General features: G+C 56.0%; 9 protein-coding genes across 9 annotated transcripts; 5 read left to right on the top strand and 4 right to left on the bottom strand.

Moving 5' to 3' along the window:
- Positions 1-257: 257 nt before the first annotated feature.
- Positions 258-2,544, bottom strand: CDEST_12002 (Putative aminoglycoside phosphotransferase, protein kinase-like domain superfamily). Its single transcript, XM_062928158.1, has one exon. The coding sequence runs from the start codon at positions 1,558-1,560 to the stop codon at positions 334-336; it is 1,227 nt and encodes a 408-aa protein (XP_062784209.1). The 5' UTR covers positions 1,561-2,544; the 3' UTR covers positions 258-333.
- Positions 2,545-3,432: 888 nt separating this feature from the next.
- CDEST_12001 (uncharacterized protein) lies at positions 3,433-4,081 on the top strand (the record flags this gene model as incomplete). The annotated part of the gene is made up of 3 exons (XM_062928157.1): positions 3,433-3,642; positions 3,744-4,000; positions 4,066-4,081. The coding sequence occupies 3 exons, from the start codon at positions 3,433-3,435 to the stop codon at positions 4,079-4,081; spliced, it is 483 nt and encodes a 160-aa protein (XP_062784208.1).
- A 4-nt stretch (positions 4,082-4,085) lies between these two features.
- On the top strand, positions 4,086-4,426 carry CDEST_12000 (uncharacterized protein; the record flags this gene model as incomplete). The annotated part of the gene is made up of 2 exons (XM_062928156.1): positions 4,086-4,329; positions 4,386-4,426. The coding sequence occupies 2 exons, from the start codon at positions 4,086-4,088 to the stop codon at positions 4,424-4,426; spliced, it is 285 nt and encodes a 94-aa protein (XP_062784207.1).
- Positions 4,427-4,733: 307 nt separating this feature from the next.
- CDEST_11999 (Putative RNA polymerase Rpc34, winged helix-like DNA-binding domain superfamily) lies at positions 4,734-7,037 on the bottom strand. The gene is made up of 3 exons (XM_062928155.1): positions 6,887-7,037; positions 5,967-6,835; positions 4,734-5,893 (listed from the first exon to the last, which is right to left on the bottom strand). Exons 2-3 carry the CDS (start codon positions 6,251-6,253, stop codon positions 4,996-4,998), a joined length of 1,185 nt encoding a protein of 394 aa, XP_062784206.1. The 5' UTR covers positions 6,254-6,835; positions 6,887-7,037; the 3' UTR covers positions 4,734-4,995.
- Positions 7,038-8,089: 1,052 nt separating this feature from the next.
- Positions 8,090-9,917, bottom strand: CDEST_11998 (uncharacterized protein; the record flags this gene model as incomplete). Its single annotated transcript, XM_062928154.1, has 4 exons — positions 8,090-8,626; positions 8,858-9,306; positions 9,372-9,603; positions 9,681-9,917. The coding sequence occupies 4 exons, from the start codon at positions 9,915-9,917 to the stop codon at positions 8,090-8,092; spliced, it is 1,455 nt and encodes a 484-aa protein (XP_062784205.1).
- A 608-nt stretch (positions 9,918-10,525) lies between these two features.
- Positions 10,526-12,019, top strand: CDEST_11997 (uncharacterized protein; the record flags this gene model as incomplete). Its single annotated transcript, XM_062928153.1, has 1 exon — positions 10,526-12,019. The coding sequence occupies one exon, from the start codon at positions 10,526-10,528 to the stop codon at positions 12,017-12,019; it is 1,494 nt and encodes a 497-aa protein (XP_062784204.1).
- Positions 12,020-12,768: 749 nt separating this feature from the next.
- CDEST_11996 (Putative zinc/iron permease) lies at positions 12,769-14,752 on the bottom strand. The gene is made up of 3 exons (XM_062928152.1): positions 14,472-14,752; positions 14,187-14,384; positions 12,769-14,006 (listed from the first exon to the last, which is right to left on the bottom strand). The coding sequence occupies exons 1-3, from the start codon at positions 14,509-14,511 to the stop codon at positions 12,835-12,837; spliced, it is 1,410 nt and encodes a 469-aa protein (XP_062784203.1). The 5' UTR covers positions 14,512-14,752; the 3' UTR covers positions 12,769-12,834.
- Positions 14,753-15,216: 464 nt separating this feature from the next.
- On the top strand, positions 15,217-17,307 carry CDEST_11995 (Putative PA domain, peptidase M28, PA domain superfamily). The gene is made up of 3 exons (XM_062928151.1): positions 15,217-15,684; positions 15,752-16,893; positions 16,965-17,307. Exons 1-3 carry the CDS (start codon positions 15,378-15,380, stop codon positions 17,088-17,090), a joined length of 1,575 nt encoding a protein of 524 aa, XP_062784202.1. The 5' UTR covers positions 15,217-15,377; the 3' UTR covers positions 17,091-17,307.
- A 216-nt stretch (positions 17,308-17,523) lies between these two features.
- On the top strand, positions 17,524-19,993 carry CDEST_11994 (uncharacterized protein). The gene has a single exon (XM_062928150.1). The coding sequence runs from the start codon at positions 17,728-17,730 to the stop codon at positions 19,990-19,992; it is 2,265 nt and encodes a 754-aa protein (XP_062784201.1). The 5' UTR covers positions 17,524-17,727; the 3' UTR covers position 19,993.
- The last annotated feature ends 2 nt before the right edge of the window (positions 19,994-19,995 follow it).

Genomic DNA, 19,995 nt, shown 5'->3' with positions numbered 1-19,995 from the left:
CCGCTACCCCGCCGCGACTCCGGCCTTCCTTTGCGACACACGGATAAATGCGAGTTTACTAATATGTGCAATACGGGCTAAAAGCGTTCCGAAATGCATGCAATCGATGCAGTGTTCGAACGACTGGCTTACAGTGTAGGTAGACAGATGTCACAGCCTATATATGCAGAGAATCTTATGCTAAGTTTACAAGCTCACAATGAACCAGACGCGAGACGCGTTTAAACTTACTTTTACTACCTGTTGGTACGATTTCCATACACTCAGTATGGCAATGTCCTATTCATTCTAATATTTACCCATCTTGCGTCCGGCCAACCCCAAAACATCACGTCATCGGGCTACTTTCGACCGCCTCCGCGCGACCATCTCGGCAACCACATCGTCCTCGAGTCTCTGGGCGTCCACGCGGGAGAACTCAGGCGGTGCCGCTCCCTGGTTCTTTGGTACCCATCCAAAGTAAGGATCCTCGTGCCGGCGCAACTGTAACCTCTGAATGAATCTCTCGCGAATGTGCGCCGGGATGTTGGAGCCCTCCGCCAGCCTTCGCTGCCGGGACTCGGACAGGACTTTCATGGCCTGCAGCAGGGAGACTTGGGCCGCGGAGACGGGTACCAGGTTCCCCATCTGTCGCTTGAGGAGCAGATAGAAGGACACCAGACGGTTGCCGCCGCTGAGGTAGGTATTCTGAAGGCTCAGCTCGTACGAGGCGGGGTATAAACCCGAAAGCTCCCAGTCAACGATGGCGGAGAGCTCGTAATCGGGCGCCCGAGTCCTGTCGTCGGCGTTGCGTGGCCAGAGGATGATGTTGCGGGGGGTGAGATCGTTGTGGCAGAACACGGCTTCGCGTCCCCACTGCTCCATGGTGGCGCTTTGGAGCTCTACGGAACCAAGCTCGTCAAAATGCGATCGGAGGACAATGCCGCCGCCGTCGGAATCTGGGATGGGCGTTGTTGTGTGAAAGGGCTTCTTCAGTTCCAATCTCCAGGTGATGGCGTGAAGAAGGGCTAGCCCGTCGTGAAGAAATCCCGTACTCGGCCCGCCCATGACGGCCTTTTGGAAAGCTTCTACATCTTGCTCATCCATTTCTCGCCGTAGGATGTCCCGGACTCGATCGTCAGAGAGTCTCATAGAGTGTAACTTCCGCAACGCCTCGACCAAAGCAGCCACGACGGACTGCTGGTTTTCGCTGTTCATTTGTTCCCAGACCTCTTCCAACGTGACTCCCTCGGCGAAGTCCATTATGCAGAAGCGTAGTCGTCTTCCCTCTCCGTTGCTCGCGACGCCGATTTGGAAGGTGGCTGGAACGAGGTCGTGAATGGCGTCGGCGGCGATTTTATGCATTGCCGAGACGATGTTGAACTGTGTGGCCTTCTCATCCTGGCGTATGACCTCCAGTCGAACAACACGAGGGCGGCAGGGTTCTGGGGAGTTTGGAAAGCTCGCTTTGCACATACATTTGTCCCAATTCTGAAGGATGATGGAGCTGGAGGCCTGGGGCTGGTCGGGAAAAATATGGTTGAGAAGAACCTGATCGGGGGCGATGTTGCGACTATCCATGGCTAAAGAAGGAGGTTTTGTTTTTCGATTGTGGTTGCGGACTACGTAGGGGTGAGCCAATATGATGGTTGTTTAAAAAGGAGTGTTGTTATAGATACTTAGTTGTTGTTGTTGTTGTATTTTACGCCATGGCGGCAAGAGCGCAACCGCCCTTGCGGCAGACCTCCCGAAGGGTATGTGGCGTGGAGAGCCGTAGGCCTATAACTACCACTAGATACAGTCCAAATCGTCCTCCAAGTCGTGCCTAGAGGCAACTATGTGTTCGAGCTGTCTCTGGGTGCCGCTGGCTTGCCCGAGACAGTGCTCTGGTCGTCCCTAAACCGCGATTCCGCCGGTATTTCCTCTCCTTCGACCCAGAGCCCGCAGGCTGCTGGTTTACACAACGTCCCAGTAGCCGTCCGAAGCATATCGTGATAGGTTATACCGCCACGAGGGAAACCACAAGGGGCGAAACCTCGTGAGGATAGGTTGTAGGGTTTGCTGTTAGGCTCTGTAACAAGCACAGCCGTGTATTACCGTGGCTATACACAGCAACCCTAGTGTCTGTTTGTCTTTTCGAGGGGGTCTTCGATCGTTTGAGGGGAAAAGGTGTTGAGGGAGCGAAGTCGAAAAGTCGATCGGTGGTGTTCAATTTGGGCCCGGAAGTGCCGCTTGCGCCGGGAATGAAGTTCGCCCGGCTCCTTCGGGAGGCTAGATGGAACCTCTGCTTCCTGCCCTACCAGGAAGACTTCATCTAGCCTGCGGAAGGCGATGTCAAGTCGGCGGCGGCTCGTTAGGTTGAATAATCGTCGGCTCGAATCGAGGGGAAAATGTGCGTTGTTAAGGGTTTGATTAGCGTATAGCTAATCTGCCCCAGCGCGCGGCGGCAAACCGCGGGAACTGGGGCCCCTCCTTAGCATGACACTAACAGCCCGTGCCAAGCCGGAGAGATGTTTCGTGGAGGTTGTTATAGATACTTAGCCAGAGGGCACCCAGGATAGACGGTGCCCCCTCTCATTTTCTCAACTTATCCTTCACCGCTGGCGTCTGCCTGCTGCAGAGACGTGGCACATATTAATGACATGCTGAACGAGGAATGGTCATGCATATTACATCAGGCTGCAGGCTGCAAGGGCCAGAATGGTTAGGCTCTCAATAAGTACACCCTTCTCTCGGTCACCCGTAAGATTCGTCTTCTCTTGAAGTTGAAGTGATTGTAGATACTTCTGTTCCACATATGAGGAGTGCGTGATTGGTACGTGGTCAGGATTGTCGACGTGATGAAGCTCGCGCGGAGGGTTGGGAAAGAAATGTTGCAACCTTTTCCGTAGACCACGAAACCCTTTCGGGTAACCAAATCTGTGTTACGTGACATGCACAAAGTGCAGAGAACCCCTGCTAGGAAGACAGGTAATGACTGAGAGGAGATGTGGTAGGATATTGTAACCATGGAAATGCATAGCACTAGATGCCTTCCGAGCCAACGTATATAGCAACACAAAGAGCTTGCCATCTGCTTAACTATTGTACTTGGCTACCTATACATGGGCTGATATTATTAAAGAATTTAAAGTCTGACAACTGTGAGGGTTCCTGAACTTCTTTTTCCTTTCTCTATTTTCTTGGAAAAAGGGGGTTTGAGGGTGAGGGCATCCGGAGATAGGGTCATAAGATCCAGCATCGGAGAAACGGGTCTCACGAGCCTGTAAGGATTTCTATCTCATCAAAAAAGGGAGAAATGATCATAGAGTAGTTCAGTCACCGATTCTCACTTGTCTTCCAGCTATAATTTGCACCCCGTACGCACACAACACTTTGCAATATAAATCCTCCAGTTCTCAACGTCAACACCACTTCTGACCGGAGTATCGAGTAAGATTCATTGCAGAAAAGATGCGCGGGCTCAACTCCCTTCTTTTCGCTGTAACCACACTCTGGGGTTCTGTATCTGGCCTCGCCCTCACCTTTGAAGCCCACCACGACGGACTCAACGTCAACCGGCGTCTCGATTGCTACCGTACGCCAGACTGCCAAGACCTTCGCGTGAAACAGTGCAGGCCGGGCTACACCTACGTCGGATGGGCGAAAGACTCGTGCCACGAGGTGAGTAGATGGAGACACGATCCAATTCCGGGACGGGGACTACATTGGGCTCAGGGACTTGTGAAGCTGACAGCCCTGAGCAAAAGACAAATTGGGGGAAGCCAATTTGCTGCCACGACGACACCGTGGAGCGCTTTGGCGTCGACGCCAACGGGAAGAAGAGGGAATGCATATGGCGCGGCACCGGTCCGAACTGCAACGGCGCCGGCGAAGAAGGCGAAGTCGTCCTGTTCAAGTCCGGCAACGGCGGGGGCCCGACCGAGTCCGACCAGAGCCAGTGTTCTACGGGGTATAAGTACTTCACGTGTCCCTTGCCGGGCTGGGATCAGATGATGGCCGAGTGTCGATGGACTGAATGGTAAGTCACGCCGTCTCGCCCGCTCCCCCACCGACCCCTTCATTATTCAAACATTCTTGCAATAGGGGAGAGACGTACTGACGACATGAACAGCCAGGGTCAATGCCACGCCGATGAGGCCCAGGTCGCCACCAACAACGAGATGTACGGCCGGTGCCCGCACCCGCACCTCGCGCGGTACGTGAAGCTCTGCTGCCGGCTGGGCAAGCTCAAGAAGCCGTTGACCAGCTGTCACTGGGTCGGCTACGACCGCTGCGATGACAACATGTGCCATCCGGACGAGGTCACCGCGGCGCGGAGCGAGGTCGGCTACGGCTATGGTTGCCAGTGTAAGTTGATAACGCTCCGAAAGAACCCGCCGCCCCCCCTCTCCCCACCTTTCAAGACCGTGGGGATTTTGAGAAGGAAGGGAAAGCTGACGAGTGACGTGTTTTCTTTACCTAGTCGGTCGCAGAAAATCCATGTGCTGTACTCCGCGAACGGGAAGACGGCTGGACGTTTGAGTCGACGTGAAGATTCTTGGACCCAACTGGGAATTCAAAGGGCCTGCTGTGGGTTGGAGCATAGAGAGGTCGAATGAGGGTGTTCAGGACGAATCCAAGGTGTGCTGGAGTGTAGTATCAATGGCGGTGGCAGGATTATAGTAACCATTCCAGTCCGGCATGTTACGACCAGTACGGCGCTCGAAGGCCGCCAACCAGCTTTCTGGATGCGCAGGAAAGATGCGAATAGGGTCAAATATATGTTTGGTATACTTGCACAACCGGTACCCTCCCCGGCTGCTATTGAAACTAAGTCCGCTTGGGAGGATGAAACATGTACCCCGGCAAACCATTCCCGGCCGTGTCCTCCTTTTTTGTATAATCGTGCCAACGCCAATGCAATGCTTTCCCATGTGAATCGAGTCAAGCCAACCGCCCCCGCTTTTTGATACTCCCTCCCTTCTTCTCTCCCACTTCCTCTCCCTCTGCATCGTCCGAGCCTCGTGCCGCGTGTCATTCTAGACCCAGCCACCGGTTGAAATAGACGCAGTTGCTCGCGCTCACCGGGCCGCCCTCCTCGCAGAGGTCGAAGACGGGGCACCGACCGCAGGGAGCCTCGGTGTAGCCATTGACGAAGGGCTCCGGCCCGCCCTCGTCGGGCCCGCCGCCCTGTCTCGCAGCCCAGTTGGTTGTGCTCTGCCGGGGCGCGCGGGTGACCCTGTAGCCCAGGTGACCCGAGATGCGGATGGGCTCGATGAGGCCGTCAAAGACGAGCACGTCGATGAGCTTCTGCATGTCTTCCTCGCCGAGGATGGTGTCCGAAGTGATGCCGGACTGGGAGATGAAGCGGGCGATCTCGCGCACGGTCGGGTACTCCTTGAAGCCGGCGGGCAGGGGCAGGTTTACGGGCACCTTTTTAGGAGGCTGAACGGCGAGAACGGCGCTCTTTGTACCGGCCTCGTCGTCGACGCCCGACATCTCGGAGGCCCCGCGCTTCTTGCCCTTTGCGTCCAGGCCGCCCTTCAGGACGCCCTTCTTGGGCACGGCTGTGCGGGTCCCGGAGGAGCCGGTGCTCAGGTACGTGCTCTTCTTCTTGATGTAGTCGAAGATGACGCGCTGCAGCTCCTCGATAAAGGCCTCGTCGAGTGCCGAGTCGGTGAACCAGGGCCCGCCGGTGGCGCGCTCCGAAGGCCGCATGGAGGCCTTGATGAACATGCGCTTGTTGGGGTGCTCGACGTTCTTGAAGGGGGCGATGAGGCCCTTGCCCTGGAGCTGCTTGAGGGCCGTCTTGAGGACCGAGTCGTGCATGTTGAGGCGGTTCTGGATGGATTTGGACCAGATGCCGTCGCCGCCGGCCTCGTCGATTGCGCCGTAGACCATGCGCTGTTCGTCGGTTGAGCAGAGCTTGTATCTGGCAGGTAACAGTATTAGCAGAGTGGCGTAGGGGAGGACAGGGAAAAGAGAGGGGCACATGGAGAGCGTACTTTTCGGCATCTTCGACGGAACGCCATCGCCAGGCGAGGCCGGTCTGGGAGGAGACGGCGATGAGGAGGCGGTCATTGGTGAGGCTTTGGAGGACCTTGAGGAGGGTGACGGTGTCGCGGTTCGGGATGACGTCGAAATCGAGGATGTCGTACTGGGTGAAGAGCTGGTCCTCGTCGCCGGCCTTTTGGAAGTGGTCGTACAGCGTCTCCTTCCACACCTCCATCTTGGAGTCGGTGCTCGAGGTCGTGGCCGCCGAGGGCGAGGCCGCGGGGGGTGTTGGAGCCATGGCGGCGGCGGCTGGCTGTCGACCTGGGGAATGGACTCCCGTCGTCTAACTGGCTGGGTATCTAGGAAATAGGTATCGGGTCCGTAGGAAGACGGAGGTCGTCGTGCGTGGCGCGGCTCGTTCGTTGAGAGAGATCGGCTCGGCTCTATGGTGGGGGTGGCTCTTTGGGGATTTTTTTTTCTCTCTCTCGTCCTCGACTAGGGGGGGGTATCTCGTATCTCGTTATGCGCCGTCGGCGATGGGAGTCAAACTTGGTGCTTCAATGTTGTCTACATCTGCGAATGTAGACGGAGGGGGGCCAGAGGTCACCGATTGAGCAGCATTGGTGGGTTGTGGCGGGTTTCTTGGGCCAGATGGAGGAGCGCAAAAAGTCAAAGGTACAGAGGCGCAAAGAGGTGCATGTGGATGCTTGACTTGGGTCGGCGACGATGGTGGGATTCGATTCGATTGCTTTTCGGCGGCGCGTCAGAGGTGCGGGAGCACATACCCATGTCCCCACCTCCGAATTTTAGGCGTGCTGGGTACGGCGATACGTACCTGGTCGGTCCCCTATGGTTGATCGCGGCTAGCTGCCAACAGGCGCTGTGATAATTGGTACCGGATGAACTGCGGATCGAAAAGGGCGGTACGTACCTGTCTGACTTACACTCTTTTGACTTACTCTTCTTGCATTCTTGCCTACACACCATTCACTCTGCCGGCGATGGAGCAATACAATAGACACCAATGGCACTTGATTCCAATGAGCTCGGGTCGAGTATGGAGCAAAAGAATGGGGGGTTTTGGAGGGAGAAATCAGGCCAAGGTTTGACAGAGCTGAGACGGTGTTTTATGCGCCCTCGACGCCTCCAGTGACTCACACTCTGGGTGCTCAAGGTTGACAATAACACGCATGGTCAGCCAGCCTGCGCCTCAACGCCAAACTTGTCTGGGAAAATGAGCCGGGTGGTTGTTGGTTTTTCTCTTTTGAAAAATGAACTGCACGCCTTAGTATCCATCTATCTTATGTCCTAGCCCATTTAGATAGACAGACTATAGAGGGGAGTAGAGAAGAAAGTCGAGAAGGGAGTATATCAAAGCCAGATAAAACATTACAAGGCAAAAGAGAAGAAAATTAAAAGATCATTTCCATCTGTCCGTCGAAACAGCCATATTTTTGTTTTCTATGTAAGCCTTCGTTGCTTTCCAACAAGACTAGATCAGTGGCCAAGCTCGCCGTCATGTCCCTCGATATTCTCACACCATCTTCATATAGAAGAAGACAGCTTTAATTTCAGTCATCTTCTTTACCTTATCCTGCGCTCCTTTCTATGAACCAGTATGTCCCTTTAGAAATAAGCCTTTTGATACAGCTATAGAAAATCCTCTTCTTTAATTTCCTAATGGCCACAGTCTAGATAACGATGGCCAAGACCGCCTGCAACCTTTCCTGGTAGCGAGGTACCCTTTGGACATGCCTGTGAGTCACCGCGAAGGGCTCTTAAGGGTTGCGGAGATGGTTTCGAAAAGGTTTCAAAGGTAGTTGGTTGGCTTCGCGACCTTGACGGAGATGGCTTCGCTGTCGAAGCTTCTTTCTTTCTCGTCAAATCCTTTCCAGCACGCAAGCATGAAAGTCGATTCTGCTTGGATGTTGGAAGATTGGAAGATCGGAACATGCGAAGCTATCAGTACCAGTTGCAGTAGTTCAAAAGTCATCTTGCCATAGTCGTTGAATACACAGCAATTTTCGCACAATAGTACCCCAAAGGGTCCTTGACTTCGATAAGTACTCCGTACTGTCAGACACTGTTTAATACTACAGTTAAAGTGCTATTAGACTAATTACTTTGAGTGATGTCAGGTTCCACTTCCAAGAATCTCCCACAGCTCGCAGCCCTTTGCAATCACGCTGTCGCTGCAAATAGCGGCCTCGAGATTGCGTTCCATGCTGAACTGTCTGATTCTCTGCATAAACTCGCCCATCTCTCCGGTCACACTCAAGGAAGCTTCTCTCGAGAGATTCGACACTGCAACGGTCAGATACTCTGCGAATCGACCGAAGGGGGGGCCCTGGACATCGGACGGGTCAGCTTCGACCCCGGCGTTGCGGAGAGCGCTCCAGGCGTCCTCGTGCCTTTCCTCGTAATCCGGGATGATGGCCGGCGCCTTACACGTCCACGCGGCGCTGTCCCACATGATGCAAGGCTCGTTGTTCGGTGCCGCCAGGTTGAAATAGCGGACCGTGCAGTCTGCCAACAGGCTCACCCCCCAACGAAATGCCATCATCGCGGCAACGTCGATGTCCGGGTCTGGGGTCGTGTTTCCGGCGACAAATGCTCGGAGACAGCCGCGCGTGAGCGGTCCCCAGCCGGAGTTCCAGTCTCCGGGACACGTCTAGAGTAACCTTTCTGCCATCTCCTTGAATTGCTTATCGGTCTGGTCGCGCATCAGCTCTGACCTGATGACTTCCAAGTGCCCGCCCATACGTGGGACAGCGACTGAGTCCGAAAAGGACGGATTGCTCGGGTCCAGATATTCAGGCAACATCTTCCCATGGTCGGTTTTTGGTGATTTAAAGTGAGATTGTACTGTAACGAGGGAATTCCATCGCTCTTTAAAGCATACCAAGAGAATACCGGACCGCTGAGTCCAGTTCCAATCCCACTGGTCATCTGGGGCGTTGATTGTTAATGACGACAGATGAGCGAAATGACGGCTGTGGCCTGAGCGAATATCGAGGACGGAGTGACAAAAGCTCTGATACGCTTCTGACTGTTGTTCATCATCCTTGTCGACGCTCAGCTTACCATCACGATCGCCACTTTCGAGAAGCGGGCTCGTTAAGGATGTAAGTGTGTCGATGACTGCGTTGGCGAAGATGGATCCGCAGGCACGAATGATAGAAGGTGAATTTTGCCAGGCATCGAACATGGCCTTCGGCTTAGCGGTATCCAGCATAGTATCGTCCAGAGGCATGCGCTCTGGATGGGTCAGATCTCTCACGATCCACCCGCCGGAGTAACAAGCAGTCGAGTACAGAGTCGTGTGACAGGTTTTCGCGATGGTGCCCGGAGCTGAGCGACCGAAAGGCCCTCATCCCTGTTGCCCCTGTCAAGCAGAAATTCCCAGTTGCCTTAACTGTGGCAGAAGCCCGAGAGGAGAAGAGAGACTTGATTCTTCACCGCTCGTCTCGATGCGGCATGGACTTCTTCAAGGAAGCGGGAGGTCATGTCCGAGCGCACAAGTACGACGGGAGTAAGCTCGTTTGCGTCGAGCAGCTTTTTGCTCAGAACAATCTTTCTATCTCGGGAAGGATTCCCGTGCAGATAGCGGCCAGTGTGAGGACCGGCCTGGGTGAGTTTGAGAGGATCCTGTAAGAGCAAACCGTTAGTATCGACTAGAGAAGGCACACGGTTCAATAGCGGCTCATTGAAGATCTACTGCTTACAGCTGCTGTCAGCCAGGCTTGATTCCCACCGACGCCCTTTGGCAAATAGTTGAAGGCGTAAAAGTCGGAAAGAAGCCACCCATCTTGGTCGGGGTGTCCCTTCTCGACGTCCGGGGCTGCCGCGGCGACGACAATGGTTCCCGGACGAATGACGGGCGGGGGTGTTGTTACAAAGCCCAGAGGGTGCGGCATCTCACAACAAAAGATGCCGTCTTTGGGGAGTGACTTCGTCGCCATGTCGGCTGTTGCAGCCGCCAGGAGAAGTCGAGAGCGCCAGAGACGCAAAAGTACGAGCCGTGACGACAGAGGCTAAAGATTTGCCCAGCTCTTTTGGCCAAAGCAGCCTGAGAAAAAAGGAACGATGGTTGGGATTCGACAATTCATTTAGGCGAATGGAGATATTGAATGGAAGACGGTAAAGGGGCCAAGATGCCGCCTTGGCTAGGTATCTTAGTCCAAGAGGGTAGGTTGAATGGTAAGCCCCCCCCCCCCCCCCCCGGCTGCCAGCATTCATCAGTCACAACGCTGCATACACAATGTGAAGTACAGCATAGGAAACCTTTTACCGAGAAAAAATGTGTCGGTAAAGAAAGTTTGATGCAAAAGGAGATACCAGAGGGCTCACACATACTGAGTTTGCTAGACCCATGGTCGAGATTTTGCAAGTGGAAATAGACAGTTCATCATCTACAAGAACAAAACGGTATCTCATTCTTTGCAACGTTTCTTTCATCGGTATATGAAAATCGATTCCCTCTCTTTAGTCTCTCAAAAAAAGACCCCATTTTCGTACCCTTGAAACTTGGACTTGGCTTTTAAGCAAACACCCAACATCGTTGTCGAAAATGGCCCGGACCCGTAGTCGCGGAAGGCCACACATCTTCCGCCTGCCGTCCGAGCTGCACTATCAGATCTTGATGGAGCTGGACTCCGTGAGCGACCTCCGCGCATGGATTTTGACGTCTCATATTGCTGTCGAGCACTTCCTCGAGTATAAGGCGAACGTTCTCGCCCTGCACATCAACGACTACCTGGTCCCGGAGGCGCTGACCGTCGTCCGCCTCCGCCGGATCCACGAAGAGTCTACGGAGCCTGTAAAGTCCAGAGACCTCGTCAATCTGACCTGCGAACTCTTGGAGAGCATGGACCCGCTAGCTCCCCTTTCTGCGCTTTTGCCCGGGGACTCCTACACAAGCATGGCTCTGCTTGAGCTCATCGAAGAAGTGAGCCTGATCGAATCTGGCATAACGCAGTGCCAGAGCCACCCCACACTCTCGGCCGGGTCCGCGCCCTGTTCGCAACTGTACTGTCGGACTGGCTGGGCATGGACTGGCTCATATTCGCATGAGAGGTACGAGGACAAGTGGCATCAGCGGCCAATCCTTCTGTTCGAACTCTACGCCCAGTGCCTCTATCGGAACTACGAGATCTACGAAGCCGGGGAAGAGCAGGAGCTATACGACCGTCTTGGCAAAACGATCGTGGCAAGGGCGGACCCCTATTTTACATGCCCTATGAGAAATTTGTCCAACTTTAACCAGGTTGTCGAGTTCGTTTGCCGCAGAAACGACGACTACCTCCAACTCGCCTTGCGAAAGGTGGTTCGCATATATAAGGTTAGCGGCCAGCCTTCCTTCAACTCGCACATCACGGTGAAGGAACCAGCTCAGGACTTGCGAGAGGCGATCGACGACCCGATTGTGTGTTCGCGCTCAACCCGGCTCTTCTGGGCCAACGACGACAAGATGAGGGAGATACAGATGCTGGACAAACCTGCCATTGATCTGATGAGACGAAACAAAGACAGCGATGTTAGCGTTGCACAAGTAGGTACTTGGCATACGGCGTCAGGAGATGTCCCAGTCTACCGGCTGGCGTGTCCTGAGTGGGAAAGCGCAGTCTGGAACGGGTACCCCCGCGAGTTTCTCTTCAAAAAGGACAGCGATAGGTTCACGGCCGTGGCCTCGATGCTGCTACTCAGGGAGCGAAAGGGATGGACCCCGGTGGACGACATCTACAATCTGTGGCGGATGGCCGCGGGCGGGATCCGCCCTCTGGCCCGGCTGATGCGGATGACCCCGCCGGAGAGACAACAGCACATTCTAGACCATTACGTGCGACCTGCCTCCGATGTACGAGGCAGGATCAAAGACGTTCTAAAGTGGCGGTCCTGGCACGATCCGTTTCTGAGAAAGCACGTCATCAGACTGTACTCAGGAATCCGGTTTTTCCTACCGAAGCTTTGCCGGTGGCTATCCTGCCGCTGTAGGCGTCTGGAAGATAGATGTGAATGTGCAAACCGCAACAGGGCTATTGAGATTTTTTCAGGAAACAGATAGGAAAGTAAACAAGCACTGTGTAGAAATTCGACCAAGTGTTCCATTCTATGTGGAAGGAGAAGCAGATACGAAGATCCGGGGCTGTGCCCGGTCCTCGACCCATAAATCCGGGGCGCACGGAGACGGACCACACGGCCCCCCCACTTATTCAGTTTAGTTCCAAGAAAATCACTTGAAAAAAAAAATCTCTTCACCAAATGCCCATCGTTACCCCATTTCATCTCTTCTTAAATGACTCAATGGCCACTCGTTTCCAACAAGCAGCAGGTCCTCTCGGACCAGCTCACCAATTAGCCCGCCTTGCTAGCTCAATCGGTAGAGCGTGAGACTCTTAATCTCAAGGTTGCGGGTTCGACCCCCGCGTGAGGCTCAAATCCTCACCGCGATTGGCACAGCCACTCCCCGGGTTATCTTTTTTGAGTTTTTCCCCCTCTAGAGTCTGTGACCGCTTTTTTCCTTTACTAGAGATACGCGTACTTACTTACACTATGTGTGGTATACTGAGTATTCGCCGATTCCCCTCCTCGCTCACATATGAATATGAGTGTATAGTAGAACTTATGTGAAAGTAATGTCTATGGAGCATCTGGTTCTGCATCGTGCTAAGCGTTGTATCCAGTTGAAGAATCGCCAACTAATGCTAGAGACTTTTAAGAAGATACTCTACTCACGAGGCCGTCCATCCATCTCAATGTCTGTCAAACAAACGGCAGACCATAGCGGACAGACAGAGGGAACAACACGTAGTGGTGCTGATTAACAAGGCTGTATTCATAGCTCGACGCTAGTTTGGTATACATCTAATTCAAATTTACCTAAGCAAACGCCCCTACCAGCGCCATGAGCGACGCTCCGCCAACGACCGCCAGGTAGGCCTTGAGTCGCTTTCTGCCCACAAGAGTCTTGTAGCTTTTTTCTGAGAGAAAATCCTCCGCCAGCAGCTGGACCAGCCCCGCGAAGAGGAGCAACCCCGCCGAGATGGAGTTCATGAACCCCACCATCAGCAGCCCCGTCTGGCTCATGGGGTCGTACAGGTTATGCACGATTAGGCCGATGAGCTGGCCGAGCGGCGTCGTGCCGCCGAACGCGAGGACCATGAGCCAAGGGCGAACCGACGACCGGGGTAGCTGGATGGCGGCAATACGGCTGCCGAGGGCGAGCCCCTCGAACGTCTGGTGGAAGCTAATGGCGATGAGGAAGACGATAAAAGTCGGGCCCGTGGCGACCGAGATGGCCATGCCGATGAAGACGCTGTGGAAGAGGATGCCGCCCTCGAGGAGGAGGCACTGGCGGAGAAGCTTGGCCTGCTCCTCTTCCGTAACGACCTGAGGCGCGCCCGCACCCGCGCCCGCGCCCGGCGTCACGACGATCTTGGGTCGGCTGCCGGGCGAGCTTCGTCGGCGGGGTCCGTCGGCGACAACGGGGTCCAGTTCATTGACGTCGAGGTCGATGTCGGAGGCGTCGTCGTCGAAGCTGTCGCGGTCGTTTGCGAGACCGTGAGTGGCCTTGGCTTGCGTCGGCGTCGAGCTGGGCAAGGGCGAGGCGCCGGCCATCAGGCTCTGGGTGGACTCCATGTTATCGAGATTGATGTCTTCGGGCCGGTGGGAGCCGTGCCTGTGCGAGGCCATGCTCCCCGCCGCGTGGGTGTCTAGTTCGGGGGAGTGCTGCGCGTTGTCCTCCTCGTCCCAGTATTCGTACTCGTGCGAATGCGAGTGGGAGTGGCCGGCACCCCGGGTTGCCAGGTAGGACTCGAGTGCGACGACGGACAGGGCGGCGACCATGGCGACCAAGCCGGCCATCTGGGGGTAGCCTCTGTTGAAGACGGAGGGGAGACATGGATCAGTAAGAGAGGTGAAGGCCGTCGGAAGAAGATGGACGAAGGACGTGGCGAGAAGGACGCCAGTGCCGAAGTGTTGGCAGTAGAAGAGGATGATACTCTGGGGTCGGCCCTTGGAAGTCCTTCGGGGGAGCAGGGGGATGCCGCAAGCTGTTGGATGTTTGTTAGCATTGGCGTTCGAGATGATTGCAATTGGTGGTTTTGAGAGGCATCATGACGACACACGCCCAGACTCTCAAGCTACGGCATGGGGGCGGGCTTGCTACGGTATGACATGGTATGGTGGCATCTATCCGCGGCGCAAGGTGCAAGGTGCAAGGTGCAACGTACCGATTGTACTCAATGCCAATATCAGAATCAGGGCGCCAATGTGCAACGGCGTATCGTAGGATTCTTTTCGCGAGGAGCCGCACTGGGGCTTGGTGGCGTTGGCGTTGGCGGCATCTGCGTCGGCGCCCGCATGGCCGTGTCGCTTCGAGAGCTCGGCAAGGAGGAATTCGGTCGGTATCGAGGCCCAGGAGGCGGCATCTTTGGAGAAGGAAAAGAAACAAGTCAGCGCCCTCTGTTTGGGCCTAAACGGAGAGCGGGGTCTGCGGCAATGGGACCTATACGCACCTCGTGGCCACACTCCCGAAGCTGGTGGTGTATCACCCATTTTGGACGACGGACGGTGAGTGTTTCTGGCTCAGTACCATGGCGACTCGGCGCCAGAGACGATGCGAACAGTCAGAAGAGCGAGACGAAGTAAGAGCACGTGGCCGGATGGAGAAAGAAAGAAAGAAAGTAGGAAGGAAAGAAAGGGACGCGGATCGTGGCCCCTAGTCTCTCCGCCCTGAGTTTGCGCTTTGAAAAACACGGGTTCCGAGGGAAAGCATATTTGGCATTAAAAGTGGTGAACAGCGGCGCGGAGAGAGAGAGAGAGAGAGACTCTCACACTAACAGAAGCCCAGGGAGGCGGAGCTGCTCGGTAGCCGGCCCACTGCCACTGGGGATTGGGGGACCGGGGGGGGGGGAGAGGGACCCAAGTTCCCCCTATGAAAACATGCGCATCGCTAAAATAGACACATTCTGCAGGGATCCGCGGGGTCTCGGGAGCATCTTGACAGATACAATCTGCGCAGGAAAAGGTAATTGCCCTGCGAAGCGAGGGAGAGGCTTGAGTGCTTGGGTGCTCCACCTCCCCTCCCAGCTGGTGTCTTATCGGCTCCTGAATCTGAGGTCAGCATGCTCTGATAAGATAAGAGCTTTGCTGCCTATGACGAAAATGGGGCCTCGGCTCGATGACTAACCGATTCGCGATATCGGTCGTCTATCGCAACAGCTCCTCCGTCCGAGACCCTGTCTCCTTAGGTAGGTTAGGTTCAGTACCTTCGTCTTCCCCCGACGTCTGTGACACACACATTTACACACACACACACACACACACATACACGCACGGAGACGGCTCCCCAACCTCGTCTCAACCTCATCTCAGCACCCCAAGGTTTTGGACCGAGGACCTGAGAAACCACTCCCATCACAATGGCTGGAGCTCGTCGACTTCAATTGGCCGGATTGGCCCTGCTTGGTGGCGCGTCCGCTCTGCAGCTGCAGATGCAGGTCGCGGATCAACAAGCGCCGCTGATTGCCGACGCGGCGTCTGTCCTCTCAACGCCGCCTCCGTCGACCGCGGCGGCCTCGGCCTCCAAGAAGCCCTTGGTCGAGACCGAGGCTCTCCAGGACACCATCAGCGCCGATAACCTGCTTGTGCGCGCGAAAGAGCTGTACGAGATCGCCAAGCTCGGAGAGGAGGAGTTCAACCATCCCACTCGCGTCATTGGCAGCGATGGTACGGCGATCCTGAATCCAGTCACCCAGTCACACTTCAGGCATACATGCTCACTCTTGAAATATAGGCCACACCGGAACGCTGGAGTACATCTACTTTAACCTCGCCAAGCTGGGCGATTACTACAAGATCTGGAATCAGACGTTCCCCGCCGTCTCGGGCAACGTTTACGAGTCTCGCCTCGTCATCGGCGACCAGGTGCCCAAGTCGGCCTCGCCCATGGCCCTGACGCCGCCGACCAAGGACAAGGAGCCTGTGCACGGCGATCTGGTCTACGTCGAGAACGATGGCTGCGATGCCTCGGACTACCCCTCAGGAGTGAGCGGCAACATTGCCTTCATCCGCCGTGGCACTTGCTCATTCGGCACCAAGAGCGAGCAGGCCGGCAAGGCCGGTGCTGTGGCAGCCGTCGTCTACAACTACGAGAGTGAGACGGTCCACGGCACGCTGGGAACCCCTTCCCCCAACCACGTGGCGACCTTTGGCCTCGGCGGCGACGACGCCAAGCCCATTCTCGAGAAGCTCCGCAAGGGCGACAAGGTCGACGCCATCGCCTATATCGACGCCGTCGTTAGCACGATCCTGACGACCAACATCCTGGCCCAGACGCTCGAGGGCGACCAGGACAACTGCGTCATGCTCGGCGGCCACAGCGACAGCGTCACCGACGGCCCCGGCATCAATGACGACGGCTCGGGCAGCCTGAGTCTCCTGGAGATTGCCACTCAGCTGACCAAGTTCCGCGTCAACAACTGCGTTCGCTTCGCTTGGTGGGCGGGCGAGGAGGAGGGCCTCCTGGGCTCCGACTATTACGTCTCGGTGCTGTCCCCCGAGGAGAACCAGAAGATCCGGCTCTTCATGGACTACGACATGCTCGGCAGCCCCAACTATGCGTACCAGATCTACAACGCGACCAACGCCGTCAACCCCACGGGTTCGGAGGAGCTGCGCGACCTGTACGTCGACTGGTACAAGGCCCACGACCTTGCCTACACCTTTATTCCCTTTGACGGCCGCAGCGACTACGACGCTTTCATCCGCAACGGCATTCCCGGCGGTGGAATCGCTACCGGCGCCGAGGGCGTCAAGACCAAGGAGGAGGCCAAGCTGTTCGGCGGCAAGGCGGGTGACTGGTACGACCCATGCTACCACCAGCTCTGCGACGATGTCAGCAACGTCAACCTGACTGCATGGGAGATCAACACAAAGGTATGCTTCGCAGCGTTCTTCGTCTACTTTGTTAATGATGCAATGAATGCTAATTTCTATGCACTATCCAGCTGGTTTCCCACTCGGTCGCCACGTATGCCGTGTCGTTCAAGGGCTTTCCCGAGCGGACCAAGGCGTCTGCTGCTTCTTTGTATGCGAAGGACACCAAGTACCATGGCAGCAAGCTCTTCATCTAGGTCGCGGGCCGGTTTTGGACTTGACCAGATTCATGACATATTTCTGTATACTATCCCGAATTCGATCTTGGTGGAGTGCATGATGGATTAACGGTGTTGCTGTCATGGGCGAGTGGAGCAGACTTGCAGGGCATGTAGCGTGTACACAAAGTAGTTGATAGGATGTATCTATAGTATAGGGATGCTGTCGAATCGATAAACGAGTTAATGAACAATCTTAAGGCTTTACCAGCTGGGAAGAGAGTTGTCCAATAGTCATTCTGGTGAGTAATTCATGGTTCAACTTGCATCGCATCAAATGCTATAAACTGCCACGCCAAGAAGCCGGGGATGTGGATTTATATCCACCGTAGCAGCGGAGGAGGCGGGGAACTTGGAATTACCCCAGACTTTCCCTTCTCTCCCCTCCCACCTTGCTGGATCCAGTTCCCACCTCCATCTCCATCTCTATTTCCATTCCCATCCCCCCTCCGCCTTGAATCTCTCTCTCTCTCTCTCCCTTGGCAACTCTCCAACCACATCACCATGTCAACCTTACCCCATCGTCACCCCTGAACCCGGCAAGACCGTCTGTCTGCCGTCTCAATGCCAACACGGAACTCCCTCGAGTCGCTAACCGCTTCAGCCCCCGTCTCCAATGCCGTCAGGCTCCATCAGCCGGACCGGCGCATGCCAGCGCTGCCACCGCCGAAAGGTCAAATGCGACCGCACACGGCCGTCCTGCGCGCCATGCGCGAGGGTCGGCGTCCAGTGCACGTACGCTGCGAGGGAGCACCAGATACAGCTTCGCCGGCAGGACGTCGAGAGACTCGAGCAACACATACGGGACTTGCAGGCCGAGAACGACAACCTAGCCGGGAGACTGGCCGATGTCCAACATGAACAACGACGTCCGCAGCAATCACAACAACCACAGCAATCTCACCAAGAGCAGCAACCACAGCAAGCCGGCGCTGACGACAACAACAGACTGGCTACCCCGAATACGACGTCAAGCCTGGGTCTACAGTCCGACGACACCCAGGCACCGGCCGAGAGCGGGGAGATCGCCAGCCAGGTCATCCATCTTTCACTCAACGCCGGGGGAGGTCGGGACTTTGTCGGTTCCACGAGCGGCCTGTTCCTCGCCAACTTGCTGCAAACCCATAGCCAGCCTGTCGGGCCCTCTCACGACGCCGTTGGCAATCTTTATTCCGGCTCCGCGTCTCGGCATCGACCCCGGTCGGGAAACCCAGCACCCGGTGGGCTCTCAGGCCTACCGACGAGAAGCCTCACGACAGAGATTCTGGACGCATATTGCAGTCATGACCGGCTCTGTTATCCATTCCTGTCTCCAAAAGCACTGGATCGGGCCCTGGACGCCGTCTACGACGCTAGGAACCCGGATCCGCCGGACCCTGTGGATGGATTCCTGATCGACATGGCCCTTGCCATAGGCACGGCGCAGGTATACAAGCTGAACTGGAACGGCATCTGGGACGCCGAGGTCCACTACAACCGCGCCATGACGCGCCTTGGCGACGTACTCTCGCGGGGAGGCATCACTGCGCTGCAGGCCTTGCTCCTCATTTGCCAGTACAGGATGGGCACCACCTCACATGACACGAGCACCAGTGTCTGGCACCTCATCGGCGTGGCCGCGAGGACGTGTTTCGAGCTCGGTCTGCACAAGGCATCAACGTACGCCCCTCGTCCGTCCCGTGACGGCAGCGAGGGAGATGCTGCCTCGTCCGCGTGGCGGGAGGACGTGGAGACCAAGCGGCGATGTTTTTGGAGCGTGGTGTCCATGGATCGCATTGCCAGCCTCATCCTCGGCCGACCTTTGGCCATCCAGCTGGAGGACATCGATGTCGAGCTCCCCCATTTCGATAAGCCTGGTTCGGTCCCGCTTCACCGATCCTTATCGACTGCGCCCTTGGGCTCTCCAGAGTGGCATCTCGGGACCTCGATATTTGTCCACATCGTGCGGTACAGGCTGATTTGTGGCAAGATTCTGAACCTCTTACACCGGAGCACTAGCACGAACCGCGAGTCTACCGGTTCTTACGAGGACAACAGGAGCTCGCTGGTTGAGGAGCTCCGGTCCTGGCGCGCAGAAACAATAGACCTTCCACTGATCCCGGCCGATGCACCACCGCTCGCATCCCCGGCGAGTAGGTCCAGCTTTCGCTCGGCCGAGTGGTACGACCTGCTCTACCACAACGGGATCCTGATGCTGTTCCGCCCGTCCTCGACGCTCTGCGATGCGACTGGAAACAGCACCGTGCTGCAGCACATGTTTGACTCGTCGCAGGAGGCCATCAACCTCTACGCCAACCTGCACCGCTCGCGAAAGATCAACTACTCCTGGGTGACGTTGCACTCCATATTCATTGCCGGACTCTCCTACATCTACGCTCTGCGGAATCACTTGCAACACGCACAGAACCGGAACGTCTCGGGCATGAACCCGCCCAGGGCCACTCTGCGAACGACGCCGACCATCAGCCAGGTGGTCAACGACACCCGCGCCTGCTCAAAGGTCTTGGTTGCCGTGTCCGAGAGATGGGCAATGGCGCGAAACTGCTCCGAGGTGTTTGACCGCCTCAGCGATGCTGTTGTTGCTGATATTGTCGAGGCCCAGACCGGCCAGGCCTCATTATCTTCCGGTCCCTCGTACCCAGTCCAGTCCACGGGAGAGACCCAAGAACATCTGCAATCGCCCGCGGACATGAACATGCCGGACGCCATGTATGGACAGTCCAGCCACAATTTTGTCAACATGACGGTCGACGAGACCCTGCGAGACTGCTTCGGTGACCTGCAGAGCATCTGCTACGACCAGTATCACAGCGATGCCATTGCTCAGCTTTCTCAGGATTGGCTCTTCGGAATGGGGGAGACCCCAAGCCGGTACTTTTGACAG

The sequence above is a fragment of the Colletotrichum destructivum genome, chromosome 8 (assembly GCF_034447905.1).
Source record: "Colletotrichum destructivum chromosome 8, complete sequence".
NCBI classification, from domain to species: domain Eukaryota; kingdom Fungi; phylum Ascomycota; class Sordariomycetes; order Glomerellales; family Glomerellaceae; genus Colletotrichum; species Colletotrichum destructivum.
This window is presented reverse-complemented; position numbering and strand designations above follow the sequence as displayed.

Excerpts from the sequence above, each read along its gene's own strand:
- CDEST_12002 (XM_062928158.1), bottom strand. The coding sequence starts at position 1,560 with ATGGATAGTCGCAACATCGCCCCCGATCAGGTTCTTCTCAACCATATT.
- CDEST_11999 (XM_062928155.1), bottom strand. The coding sequence starts at position 6,253 with ATGGCTCCAACACCCCCCGCGGCCTCGCCCTCGGCGGCCACGACCTCG. Across the intron at positions 5,894-5,966 it reads TCCGTCGAAGATGCCGAAAA|ATACAAGCTCTGCTCAACCG; the intron begins GTACGCTCTCCA and ends GTTACCTGCCAG.
- CDEST_11996 (XM_062928152.1), bottom strand. The coding sequence starts at position 14,511 with ATGGGTGATACACCACCAGCTTCGGGAGTGTGGCCACGAG. Across the intron at positions 14,385-14,471 it reads TTCGGGAGTGTGGCCACGAG|ATGCCGCCTCCTGGGCCTCG; the intron begins GTGCGTATAGGT and ends CCTTCTCCAAAG. Across the intron at positions 14,007-14,186 it reads ATTGGCATTGAGTACAATCG|CTTGCGGCATCCCCCTGCTC; the intron begins GTACGTTGCACC and ends AACATCCAACAG.
- CDEST_11995 (XM_062928151.1), top strand. The coding sequence starts at position 15,378 with ATGGCTGGAGCTCGTCGACTTCAATTGGCCGGATTGGCCCTGCTTGGT. Across the intron at positions 15,685-15,751 it reads TCGCGTCATTGGCAGCGATG|GCCACACCGGAACGCTGGAG; the intron begins GTACGGCGATCC and ends CTTGAAATATAG. Across the intron at positions 16,894-16,964 it reads CATGGGAGATCAACACAAAG|CTGGTTTCCCACTCGGTCGC; the intron begins GTATGCTTCGCA and ends TGCACTATCCAG.
- CDEST_11994 (XM_062928150.1), top strand. The coding sequence starts at position 17,728 with ATGCCGTCAGGCTCCATCAGCCGGACCGGCGCATGCCAGCGCTGCCAC.